This window comes from Pyrgilauda ruficollis, unplaced genomic scaffold, assembly GCF_017590135.1.
Source record: "Pyrgilauda ruficollis isolate IOZ18807 unplaced genomic scaffold, ASM1759013v1 scaffold3, whole genome shotgun sequence".
In the NCBI taxonomy this organism is placed as follows: Eukaryota; Metazoa; Chordata; class Aves; order Passeriformes; family Passeridae; genus Pyrgilauda; species Pyrgilauda ruficollis.
The window spans coordinates 3,315,046-3,328,776 of record NW_024524377.1 but is presented as its reverse complement, the minus strand read 5'-3'; the positions used below and the strand labels follow the sequence as shown (position 1 = coordinate 3,328,776).

General features: G+C 38.9%; 1 protein-coding gene across 1 annotated transcript in view; it reads right to left on the bottom strand.

Annotated features, from left to right (window-relative positions):
- The window catches only part of LOC121356598 (von Willebrand factor D and EGF domain-containing protein-like), a 169,510-nt gene that overhangs the window by 43,196 nt on the left and 112,583 nt on the right, over window positions 1-13,731 (bottom strand). The window contains exon 20 of the mRNA XM_041473234.1: window positions 12,086-12,241. Within this exon, the coding sequence (XP_041329168.1) occupies window positions 12,086-12,241 (156 nt within the window). The remainder of the gene's footprint in view (window positions 1-12,085; window positions 12,242-13,731) is intronic.

The window sequence follows — 13,731 nt, the reverse complement described above, 5'->3', positions numbered from 1 at the left end:
TGAAGGGCTGAATGACCTCTCTGACAAATTTCCAAAATGAGCCCTGATTATAGCTTTAAGCTCCTTCCACTGTGTCATAATTAAATGGGTTTCCCTCCCAATTAAATTTGAGTAACTAGTAAGGAGATCAGACTGACTACCTGAGAAAGGCAAATCTTTTATTTCTTTAGCAGATGATAGAGGTGAGATACCCACCCTTCAAATAAACTTCATCTTTCCCTGTAAGGGGGAGCATATTTTTGGAATATTTCTGTGATAAGGTAATTTTTACATCTCAGATGCTACCATTGAAGAGTAATAGCACATTTTTGTTGGTCATTCATTATGATATATACAGATAAAGGTCCCTCAGCCACTCTGTAGAGGTGACTAAACTCCGTAAGATGTTGGTGTCATTCAAGGGTGTTGACCAGAGTGTCCTCTCAGCTTTCATTGTTTCAGATTTTTGCTTGTATTGATAGAGTGCAATTTAGTTCAGATAAGAACATGATAGATTTTTCTCTGGAATACCTGAAAATATTTTTCTGCAGCCTTCCAAGTATCTAAATGAGCTAAAACAAAGAAAGCAAACCAAAAGAATGCAGACTCAGTTGTCTGTAGTCAGCAGCTTTCTCAAATCCTGCATTACTTCAATTTATTTTCCTTGCTCAAAATATTTTCCTTGATCAATATCTTCAAACATGTAACCCATTATCAATGCAAACTGTGAGTGTGTCAATCTGTTTTTCCTGTTATGCCAGCCTATGATTGCATATTGGACTGGGTAAAATCACCAAAAAATCCCCCACAAGGTGAAGTGCTCAAGGTTATACAATGGAACAAACCCACGTTTTCACTCCCTGTCAGTGAAACTGCACAAACTAATGGGGAAATGTGCAGCAGTGGAATAACTGAGTTTATTTTTCACAGAAGTAGATAAGAGACTGAGATGCTGCTGCTCTGCTCCAGGTGAGCATGGCAGGACCTCTGTTCTTATTGATGCACTGTGAGCAGAGCATCATTCCTGTATGGATCAGCTCCCAGAAAGGCAGATTCCTCTGCTGTCCCCCAGCTGGGGAGCACTGGAGCAAGGGTGACAGAGAGCAAATTTCTGAGATGCAGGTTTAACATCCCTCATCCAACTGGATGAGGCACTTTCCACCAGGACACTTTCCATCCCTGTGGTGCAGGAGTCCCCCAGCCTGTGACCCTCCAGCCTCTGGTTCTCCCAGGGTTTCCCACTGGGATTTCACAAATCAGAACTGTCACAGCCAGCCCCTGGCTCTCCAGTGCCATCATGGTGTTGCTAAGGCACAGCAAATCTGTAGGATCCAGATCATTCCCAAGGGAATAAAAATGACCACTGAAGCTGGTGAAACAGCCATTCGCAGAGAAGGTACTTGACATCTCTTAAACCCAGGGTGAGATATCAACATTCTGAAACAGAAAGGAAATCCAATATATTTTTTCTCTTCTGAATTTATGATTTGATTTTTGGAGATTTTTTTTTTTTTTTTTTTTTTTAACATTTACAGTCTTTTAAAAAAAACAGATCCAGACTTGAATTAAGAGAAGTCGTGTCCCCTTCTGACCCCAACTATTCTGCTCCCAGTGAAGCAGCACACATTTCACACCCTGCCTAGAGCAGGGTGCACCAGGCTGGTTGCCATATTCCTTGGTGCTGTTCTCCCACACCTTTGCTGTGCTTAGACTTGCATACCTTCACACTGTTCTTCCCAAGCCATGTGCCTTGGAGACAGCCCCATCCTGGCCAAAACTGGCAGCTGACACTTCAAATACTTGCCTAAGCTGCCTGCAGATATCAGTATTTATCACCTTTGCATTGCCATTAGAGTTGCACCTTTGCAGCTATTACAGTTAGAAATTTTCCTTTTGGGTTTAAAATATGAGTATTACTTTTTATTTATGCAATGGCTTGAGCATCTTCATGTAATCACAAGTGTTTCTCTCTCTTTTAATCTAATAAAATGCCCCAAACCAGCCTGCTCTTCAGGTGGAGACTGGCTCCTTCTCCTTAAACTCCTCTTACTTCAGAGGATTATGCTTTAATTCTGCTCGAGTTACAACTCCTTCAGAATTCTGTGAGCAGTTTTAAGGATTCATTATTAACACAATTCAATAAATTTACAATTTGTGTAGTTTTAGAGCTATTAACATTTAGTAGTACCTGCTGTCCAGCCAATTTCTCATTCAGAAGAATGTTGGCAGAGAAATGCTCTTTTGACATATTACACTGTGTGGGTCATCATTTAAAATTTGAGACATCTACCAGCACATAAATCTTATTTAAAATGTCAAGAGAGAACAGAAAAATTACACTGGTCTAAGAAGTCTTGTTACTAGAGTGCTAAGGATATTCCCATTTCCCTCTGCATGTTTCCATGTTAATATTTGTTTCTGTATTTACTGAGTGAGAAAAGGGAAACAAGAGCAGCTGTCAATAGGATGCTCCAGGGAAATTCTGTTTTTTTCATCAACTCTTAGTTTCCTCTTTTATATTATTATGTTCTGGCATTACTTTCTTTTCTACTCAGAGTGTGTTTAATTCCTAAATCTCTTGTTTTGCCATCCAGTGATACCCTAATGTCTTCCCTCTCTTAAATATTCAATAACACAGTTCTGATTCTCCTTTCCTTCCTTTCAAGCATCCAGAAGCTCCCCACATTAGATGCTGGGTGGAATTCCCAGTCACCATATCCCTTCTCCTACAATCACAAGCAGTAACTCCCAAAAAAATTCCTCACCACCTTTAAGTGAAATACAGCTTCAACCTCCCAAGTTTTACAAGGAATTACTTCCAGGATTTTTTTTTTTTTATAGCAAAAAAACATTTCAAAGGCTCATTGTGATTGGGATATTAATGTAAATTTAGGTAGGTGCTTAATTTTTCACCTAATGATCCTTTACATATTTTTTTATGTAAAAAAGTGGAAAGTCAAATGTTGTGTGCCTCACATGCACACAGCTCAGCACAGAGCAGAGCAGTCACATGGCTCTCTCTCCATCTGTACAGGAGTATTCAGTCCTTGTGCTCTCAAACCACCACTTCTGCAATGGGCAAATTTACTCACTGGATGCTTTAATGATGAAATTAAAAGGTGAACATCTAGTTCACTATCCCTGAGCTCTTTCAGCCTGATGGAAAATGAGATTGTGTCGCTGATGTCGCTGTCTGGTGAGCAATTTTCTTCCCCTTCACCTACCAAAATCATGAGCAGCAGGGAATAGTTTGTGGACTCTGCATCACTCAGCCACTTCTGATTATAACAACTCCCCTGCTCCAGACTCTGTTTGCCAACGTGGCTGCAGCTGCACGTACACAGTTCTCTAACACCATTCAGAATTTGCAAGGCAAATTTGTCTTGTGTCAGTGAAATACAGAATCATTCTGTTTTAACACAACTTTTGTGGGGAGGAGAAAAACTGGGATCTTCAGTCAGCTCACCCACTAAACCTTGTTTGTGAGACTTTCTGTGTTCAGAGTAAATGATTCCCAGAAATAAAAGGGGGTCTAGACTCTGCTATCAAGGATGTCCTTTTCCACTTCTGGGATGTTAAAAACCTTTGTGTGTATACAAGAAAATATTACCTGAGTGTGAGGTAGTGGGTTTGCTTATGTCACATTAAAGGTAATTTATAATTTTTGCATCACTGTGCAGTTCATTTGCTTCAAGGTTTTCAGAGCAATATAATTGACATCTCAATTCATTAACTGCTGTCTTTAAAGAAAATGGGGATTCTGAGATGGCTGGCCAGGAAAGAAACCATTCATGAAGATGCAAATGATATTATTGACTGCTTGACAAAGTTTTCAGTCTTATCTAAGATGTGTCAAGGAGTACATAAAGATTATCCCTTTCATACTGAACAAATACAAAACAATTGTTAGAAAGATTTTGCTAAGGTATAGCTATTTTTTAATAGGGAATATTTTTCTTAATAAGGAATATTTTTCTATTTGTAAAGATTTTGCAATAGAAAGCATTGTGATTTAGAGTTTAAGAAACAAAAACCCTTTCATGACGTTTAAGAGATTGTGGAGATTAATTAAAGAGTAATTATGAAGATTACATGACAGAAAAAACTAAGAAAAACAAAGAGTTGGGGCACTAATAGTGCCTTAGTTTATAATCATTTAAGCCAGATTTCTCATAGATTTAAGTGATCAGCTCCTTTTTTGGCCTCCTGGGTAGATAAGAGTGCTATTAGGCCATGAGTTGGAGTTCTAGTCTGACACTCAAGTCTGAAACTGATAGAAAAGCTTTAAATATGAAATTTATCCTAATACATTACATTTCCCCCTCTTATGTGGATCTGCTTTCCAAGTAAGATTCTTGGGACAAGACATCATATACAGGCAAAGTACAGGGAGGTGGTTAACACAGTGAGAGAAAAATGGCTCTTGGAGGAAAATAATGTATTTTGAGCTCTTTGTTTTCAGACTCAGTTTGTTGGGTGGTTTTCTTTATTTCTTTTGTGGTTTTTTTCTGTATGTTTTCAATACAAATTTTACCATCAGGGTCACCAGAGACAGCATTTTAAAAATGGTGTAAGAGTTACTGATCACAAAGATATGAGCATGCTCTCTAGACATGGATTTTTTCCGGTTCTCTACCAACAATTTTCTTTATCAGTAGCTTTTTTTTTTTTTTTTTTTTTTTTAATTTTTTTTATTTTTTTATTGCCTATGGAGGTTTATTTTTTCAGTAGCTTTTTTTTTTTTTTTTTTATTTTTTAATTTTTTTATTGCCTACGGAGGTTTATAAACCTGCTATGTTTTTACAAACAAGGTTTTCTCAAACACCTCGTCTACCTTCCAGTTTATTTCAAGACTTAATTGAAAACCTCCCTCATGTGGGCTGGAAAAACCTCAGAATGTTTGATGTGCTCTCACCCCTGGCATGGGCGCCGTGCTCCTCTCACTGCTTGGCTGCCAGATCTCCTTCCGTGCTCTTTTTATTCCTTGGGTCTAACCCCTTCTCTGCTGCTGCTTTCAGAAGCGCTCTTCCTGTGCTTTTCTCTGAATTCCCAGAAAACAGGAAGAGAAGGAGAAGTGTTCTTGTGTTTCAAAACACACCTTGGATCTCCCACTTAATCCGCTGGGGGCTGATTTATCACCCTTCCTTTCATTGCGCCTTGCCCATCTTTCAGGTGTGAACTTTTACCCCTTCTCTTTTGTGTTCTGCCTCCTCCAATTATCGGAGCCTGAAACTGCATTATTTCAGCAGCTACAAAGGTGGTGCTAAGATTGAGTTCATGGAACCAAATTATATTTTCTATTCAAGAATTGACAGTGTATTTTACTTCTCAGAACTGAGGTAGATGGAGAAATTAATAGAAACTGTGTTCTTATCTGATGATGCCTCATGGGCCTTCAGAGCCTCTCATGGCATGAACAGGTTGATAGATATATACAAAATAGGCTAAATTAAGGCAGATCATTTCTGAAGCATCTCTGTCTAATACTCTGAAATATCTATGTAGAATCCTTTAGAAGAGTAATAGTAGATTATAAAGAAAGTTCATTTCTTCAAAAGAAAAGCCATAATATTTCTTCAAAGAAAAAAATAGCTGAAGTACTTCAAAGTATTTCAGCAAAGAAATAGAAAAGAATAAATTACTGAAATACTTCTTTTATTCAACTCAAGAAATAAATGGTCTAAAACAATAATTATGTTGTTTTGAGCTGTAAATATATAAAAAATGAAGTTTTTTACATATGAAAGCCAATACACAAAGTGAACTATGCCTTACTGGGAACCAGTAATGAACCTATTTAAAAATCATGTAAGCTTGTATAAATCCTCTCAGTGAAATCATGCTTTTATGGAGTTCTCCACAATTTCAACTGGTTAGGTTGACAAGTACCTAGATTTTCTTCCCAATTTAGAAAGCAAAAGGCAAGGATTTACAATAATAAGATTTCAGATGGCATGGCACAGAAGAACTTAGCTAGTTCTCTTTGAGAAAACAAAGGTTGCACCAGATATCTTTTGAGGTCCCTTCCAACCTTGTTATTCTGATTCTCTGAAATTCTAAATCTAACATATCATCAGCATGGGCCATGATTTTCTCCTCCATCCCAGAGGATCAGTTGCCTTGCGTTGGCTGTAGGCTGTTGCTGTATTCCTTCAGGAATGAACTAACCCTATTCATGTGATGTGTAATATTTGGGCAAAATTCACATGATTTGGCAGTGGACATCCCCTGGTTCTGCAAGTCCTGTGAAGTCCTACTATGCCTTTATAGACCTGTTCAAAACCAGCAAGATGTTTAGGAACTGGTCCTAAATTTGTCCTGACCATGATAAGTCTGTATATTTCACACCTATTTTTATTTAAACCCTGTACTGTGATTTGTCTTGTGTTGCTTACGAGTCCTTTCTCTTCAAATCCTTCTTTGCTTTATCCCTTAGTGTTGCTTTAACGGGGCCAGGATATTGGTCCAGCCTGAGTTACTTCCAGCTCTAAAGGGGTCTTTAAGTGCCTTTAACAAAACAGCAATCTTGTCAAATTTGTGCAAACAGGGTTGGCTCCCTTCAAAAGCTGTGTGCTATTATAGCTGGATGATTAAATGAGCCTGGAAATTCTAAGAGAAGATAATCTTGCTCTGCTCTGCCAATGTAAAAAAGTACTGAGCCTGTATCCTGTGTAGAATATTTGTTGGAGACTGAGTTGTTATTATCACTTAAAAGTCATGATGGCCCAGTGATTGCTTAAGCAAAAGGTGACACATTCTTGGTAGGAGAGAAATGTAATCTGTACTTGATATTCTGATTGAATGTAAATATTATTCATGGCTTATAGCTGAGTCCTCTTCCCTAGTGGTTTTATGGCTTGGGCTTCATTGGTCTTCTATTGCTGAGCTACATCATTTCCTAAATATATCATCTGTATTGGAAGCACTTAACAAGTTCTGGATTGACAGAGTGTATGGATCAGTGAAGCTGGAGACCATTTATCTTTTAAATTATCTAAACATATTCTTCCCACTGTGTCTACTTTGGTTGTTATGTTTGGGTCACGGCATATACTGTACAGGTCTCTTGATATTTTTCTGAAAATACTTAATATTTTATGAGGTATCCTTAAGGAGGAGAAAGACATCAGAAAGACTCTCTCTGATTCCCCTTCTGTCTTGACAAGTACAGGAGTGGATTTCCAGGGGCAATTACAGACCCAGAGGGCAGGAAAGGGTCAGAGCTTATGTCCAAAATGCCAGGCTGATCCAGGCCTCATGTGACGATTACTGGCATGCCATTTGCAAAACTCACTCTTTCATAAGACCAAATTTATATGGAATGTCTTTGTGTGGCATTTCTGACCCCACTTCAGTGGCCATTTCATCACATACCCCTCGAAGGAGACATCTTTACAACATAATGCTCCATCTGAAAAAAATGTACATTTTGTCCTGAAATACACCCTAGCTAGAAACACTGAAACTGTGTTTCTAAAGGGATCAGCAGCTCCCACCATGCATTCCAGGGATGAATTGTGGACAGAGTTTCCATGGCCTGAGTCAGAGCTAGGAGCTGGAAGCCATTGGCATTCAATGCTTCTGAGTTTTGGAGCCCAGAGGCAGAGCTGAGAGCTCTTACCACACAGAGGCAGATCAGAGTATCCTTTGCTGTGTGTTTAGTGGTTCTGTTTTGTGTTTACAAGGATCTCAGGCGACCTCACAGTTGATGGCTGCAGCATCTCCATCCCTGCCTTCACATGGGCTGTGTAACTCGTTGCATAAAGAAGGTCAGGATGGGATAGTTCCTCTTTGCAAAGCACTCTCTGAATGCTTAACAGTGCTTGCCTTTTATCTACACCTATTGGTACACACAGATCTCAGATTTAAAAGTCCTGTGTGTGATGTACCTGCCTTAACAGGGGCTTTTTGTGTCTTCCAGGAGCTGTGCTCAGCTCAGTCCATTAGGGTAATGCTACTTGTGCAGTGGAGTCACTTATGATTTACACTGGGGTAAGTGAGACTGGAAGCTGGGCCTTGATCTTTTTAATGCAAATTCATCAATTCTGTTAGATAAAAGATGAAAGGAATCTATTACATTCCTCAGTCATCTCTTGAAACAAAATCATTTGATTGGTTCCAGGCAGTAAGAAGTCCTTACTCCTGTAGTTATCTCCAGACATGAAACCTTGAGTTAGCAACCAAAGCTCCTACTGGAGATATTTATTTTTCATGGATAGTGATTAATGATGAGTGCTAATAATGACAGAAGTGATTTCCAAGTTAAAATGTAAGAATGCAAAACTTAAGGTTAACATGTTCCTCTGGTGTTTGACTGAGCAGTATGTGTTTAAAGACACACACCTTTTACTTCAAAACGTTTTATTCTCCTTTTAAATCCACACCTTGATGTCGAACTGACAGTGGTGCAAATGAGGAGGTGACAGAGGTCTCTCTGATGTAAAATCAAAGTGAGTTCAGATGCACAGTGCAGACACTGGAGGAGCGTGAAGCACAGAGCACGTAAACATAACAAATAGCTGCACATGCAAGAGTATAGCAAGTGCCAAATGTCTACAATACTGCAAATTAACTGCTATGACAGGAGATCTTGCAGTGGTGTTCTGAATGGGAAAGCAGAACTCGATTACAGAGATCATAAAATCACCCCCTCCCTTGATCTTCAGCTGCCTAAACCAGGAGAGGCAGAAAGAGCTGGCTCTGAACAAACAATCTTTTATGGGTGATGGATGTGGCACTGCTTTGTCCAGTAAAATTGCTGATTTACTAATAGTTAAAAAATAAATCCTTTGTGATGACACCAACCTCTCTAACCTGCTGAAGAAAGTGCAAACAGATGGGTATCTGTGTGACTGTGAGTGATGAAACCAGTCTGGAGAAATACCCACAGCTCCTGACGAGAACGGATATTGCAGCATGCAGGAACATCACCAGCATCCCCATTAGGATATATTCATTTTCTTTGTGCCAAGAATATGACCAGTGATGCTGGGTGGTTTGATTTAACAGATCTGCCTCTTCTAGCAAAAAAGCAACAGATATTTTATACAAAAGTGAAATGTGCCCAGGGAAGCCTGGACAGATTTAAATTCCTCAGGCTTTCCTCTTTATTGCAATGCCAGCAGACTTAAGGGACTTTTGACCCTACTAGTAAATTTTTAAATAAACGTAGGATACCTGCTTTATGGGTCTGAAAGGGACAGGAATGGCTTTTTGTTTCTGATAGGAGAGTCTGTTAAAAAAAAAAAATCAAAAAACTTCCCTTTATATGTGAAATTCCATACTGGCTTTTCCTCAAGACTGCTCTGATTTACTTCAAGAAAAATTGCATCCAAGTCTGGTTGGTTCAAAGTGGTACAAACTACAGATATAAGCCAGGTGAAATATGTAAGTGAGAACAGAATGAGGCCCTGCATTTTTAGAGCAGATAAATGTAGCTCAGAAACTTATTTTTAGAGTTACATAGTTTGCAGGAAGTCAAGCACTAAGAGAGATGAATACCTATCACATATCAATGCTGAGGAAATGGTATTTTGTTGATTATAAATCAAAATTGAAGGAATTTTTGGGTGCAGCTCATCAAACACTGATTTAGGAAACAATTTTCCTCTGGAATACTTTTCTCCTCGGCAGCATACAAAGGCAGTTGAGTAATTTTTGTGGTTTCGGTATGAAGAAATACTTATCCTTTAATCCTTAAATCATTGCAATTGAGTATAATTTCATGTCAAAAGCAGCCAATAAAAGTACAAAATAGGGATTAGCGGGAGTATTTTTAGATTAAAATTACTTGAGTTGGAAAGAAGTGGCACATAATCCCAGTACCTTCACGAGCACTGTAGCAAGCTGAAGAGGATTTGTTCTGTTTCATTTGAAGACTGATGGCATAAGTTACAAGGGAGAGAAGCTATTATTACAACAGGGAGGATTTCACAATAATCATAATCCGCAACTGTACATAAATTTAATTGAGAGTTAATTCTTTTTTTGTCTGATATCTTTTAATCATCAATGCTATACAATACTTCTGCTTCTAGTGGCAAAGCACTTGGGAAGCAAAGTTAAACCCATCATTTTGGCCATAAATTGGGACACTCATAAAGCTGCAACAATTGCTTCCATTTCTAAGTATTAAAACAAATGACTACTCTCATTTAACCTTGAGGCACAAGATTCTCATTGCTTGTATTGTGATATAATTCACAGGAGTGAATATAAGCTTCTGTTGGAACAAAAAAAAAAAAATTCCTCTTCATTCCCTTCCTGAAGTGTTCAAGCTGGCATCATTTGCAGCATGAAGTCCTGGCTCAGTTTGCATATTCAAGAGAAAAATGTGAAACAATCCCCCTGCCTCTGCCATACACCTCACTTTTGAAGGAAGCATGTACTTGTTTCAGGTCCTGATACCTGGGATATTTCTTAAATCTTTGCCTGGAGTTGTATATGACAGGTACCAAATGGCAGCTTCTCTCTGCATTCCCCTTTCTAGAACACAGACAAATTTATTGGTTAATGTTTATATAAGCCCAGTATAAGTGTGCCTGATTTACTGTACCAATACCTGCAGCTGTAGAATGTCTGTTCTACTCAACAGCATTTAAAGGACCTTTGGGGTGCACAATGTGTCTCCCATTATCCCATTAATGACAAGGCTCAGCTTTGGGCAATAACAGAAAAGTTATTTATATGCACAATGATTTTTTTTCCCTCAACAACTTTTACAGCTTCCCCAAGTTATAGAAGAGTCAATAGCTGGCTTAGTGATGCTGGCAGACTAAGTAATACTTTGTACATACTCATTGCTAGGAAGAGAAAAATGTTGAGTTTATTTTTGTGACCTTTAGATTCGGAGAACTGGCTAAAATCAATTTATAGTTCCATGAGATTGGATGATACCTACACTAAGCAGTAAAATTGCTTCCACTTTGATAGAGTGTGTTAAAATATAACAGCAAGGTAACAACCATTGGTTAGGATACAGAATGGGAAGTGAAGGGGTGTTGGTCAAGAGTAGGAGGTCAGGGAACAATTTGACAGGTTTCAAGCCACTCTGTCTTGAATGCTTAGGAAAAAGATTTCAAGGAATCTAACCTGGCAACTACTGTCATTAAGGAATAAACATGAGTACTCCTGGCAGTAAAAAGGGGACAGTCATCCAGAGTGTGCCTATAGAACCATACATTGAATTATGGGAATATCACTGAGAGAGAGCAGGATCAGATGACAGTGGTTGCTGTGCCATCGCCACTTTGTGCCTGAGGTCAGGACCCAGCTTTTCTTTCACCACAGCAGAAGATCTCTTTTAATGAGGCCTTCTCTTCATTCCTCAGGGATTAATGGGAGCAGCTGATTTTCACAGCTCCCCAAGGAAGATCACTGCTCAGGCTATGAAAAATACCACAGGAATTCTTTAATTATCTGTTGTCTTCAGTTGTTGGTATAGTTATTCTTGCATGACACTTTGTTTATTATTGCCTCCACAGGTCACCTTGCAGAACAGATGCCTTGCAGCAGAAGAATTAGGAAAGAAGGAGGGCTGAGTGATACTGGTATGTATCTATCATGTCATGTCCTGATCTTACTGAGGAGGAAACGAGTCCTGCATTCCTGTGCCAGTGCTGTGGCAGAACCACAGATGTGGTGATGCACACTGAACAAGTCCTGACGTGAAGAATTCCCCCCAGTAGCAAATGAGGTGGTTTATCTACTGGATTTCAACTCATGGAGTCAGATATTCCTGAAATGACTCCTGCCAGCTGCTCCTCAGCTGAGAGTGGCACAACACAGCCATCAGCACTTGATCCCAGAGTAGAGTGTTGTAATGCCACGCTGGCTCACACTGTCTCACACCCTTCCTATGCAAAACCTTTGTAAAATTAAAAAAAACAGAAAGTACCTGTAGCAAATGAGGTGGTTTATCTACTGGATTTTAACTCATGGAGCCAGGTATTCCTGAAATAATTCCTGCCAGCTGCTCCTCAGCTGAGAGTGGCACAACACAGCCATCAGCACTTGATCCCAGAGTGCTGTAATGCCACGCTGGCTCACACTGTCTCACACCCTTCCTATGCAAAACCTTTGTAAAATTAAAAAAACCAGAAAGTACCTGCTCTGGGGACTTTGGTACAGCTCCGACCATTTCCAAAAAACCCCTCAGGGCAGCGGCCACAGAGGTACCCAAGGTAGGGGGGCTTGCGGTCAAAGCAGGGCGCTCCAGGGAAACACGGCCTGCTGGCACAGCTGGGGACCTGTGCCACAGCTCCTGCACGGGCAAAACAAGGCAGGTCAAGCATTTATTTATAATTTATCAGATGAAACACATACCTAAAATTTAGCCCAGCTAAAGCTTTATAACTGCTTTTATTCTTTTAAAGTCTAATTGATGCGAAATGTTCGCAAACCTTGAGCCAAAGATGAGAATGTCCTGTGGGCACAGTGTAACAGAACAGCTGTTTCTCATTAAAGCAAGATTTATTAGTCCTCTAATTACATGTTTTCAAGTTTATTACTCAAAGTTGTTTGGCGTTTATCATGTAAAATATAGAAACTGTAATTTTCAGCATAAGTGAAAGCTTAACTGAGTGAGAAAAGGTATTATTTGACATCTTTTTGGTCTTTTATAATTGGAAGGTAATTATCAAACCTTACAGCACCTATACTGTACTTTTGAAATTACACTGTGAAGTACATATGTTTCTGATCTGGAAATCATCCTTAATGTGTCAAACCTTGTATTACAGAAAACTGCTTTAATTATCTTAGGACTATGTGCAAAATTTAACACTCTGGTAGTATATAATATTTTACCACTTATGATGTCACTGAATAGCAAGTGTGTATGAACTGCCTGTGAAGTATTTAATAGTGTCAAGACAGAGAACAGATGATGAATACAATCTTAATGATAGTTGTAGATCCTTTTTAATTGCTTCCAGTGAGGTCTCCACCATGATTCTCATGTATTTTCTGCATTATTCTTGCTCTTTACCTACAGTATCATGACATAGGACACCTGCAGGAGGCAGGTTCTGCTTAGGGGTTGGCTGGCCTGGTACAGATATTAAAAAAAAAAGGGTAAGAAGAAAAACTCCTTTAATTTTACATAAAATATGTTATTTTTATGTATAATGTGTATACATATATTTATATATTTTTTATTTTTATATAAAAATATGTTATTTATCTGTTGTCTCTGTACAACAGATATGACCAATCTCTATTTTTTGCTGCCTGCTTTCACTGGAAAATCAATTAAAAATGCAACACTCACTACAGCAGGACCAACACGAGCATGGTGCAGATGCACTCCCATGCCAGAAGAGAGTGCTGCACCTCTGGGAAAAGCTACTGCCACAGGCAAGTTCATTCCTCGAGTTGCTCTCATGATTAAAACTCAGTAGCAATTCAATGGCTGCCCAATAAATACTGGAATAAAACAACAGAATCACTTGGTCATGGCAAGCTGGCATAAGCTGCCACTTTTATTATCTTGCTTTGCACTGATCACTGCAATTTGGGGTGGTTTTGTCCTACTTCAGAAGTGGTGATGTCTAATTAAGCCTGGCCACTCTGGCTGTTATTGTTGCAATGCCTCCCTTCCATGTCAAATTGTTTAGCAGTAATCCACAGTCTGATGTATTGAGTGGTTTTTTCTAACTCAAATCTTCTTGTGATGTAAACAGCTAGCTTGTGTTTACTGTTAAGGTGTTAAAATTAATGATTTCTGAATCCATAATCTTTCCCAAATGAAAA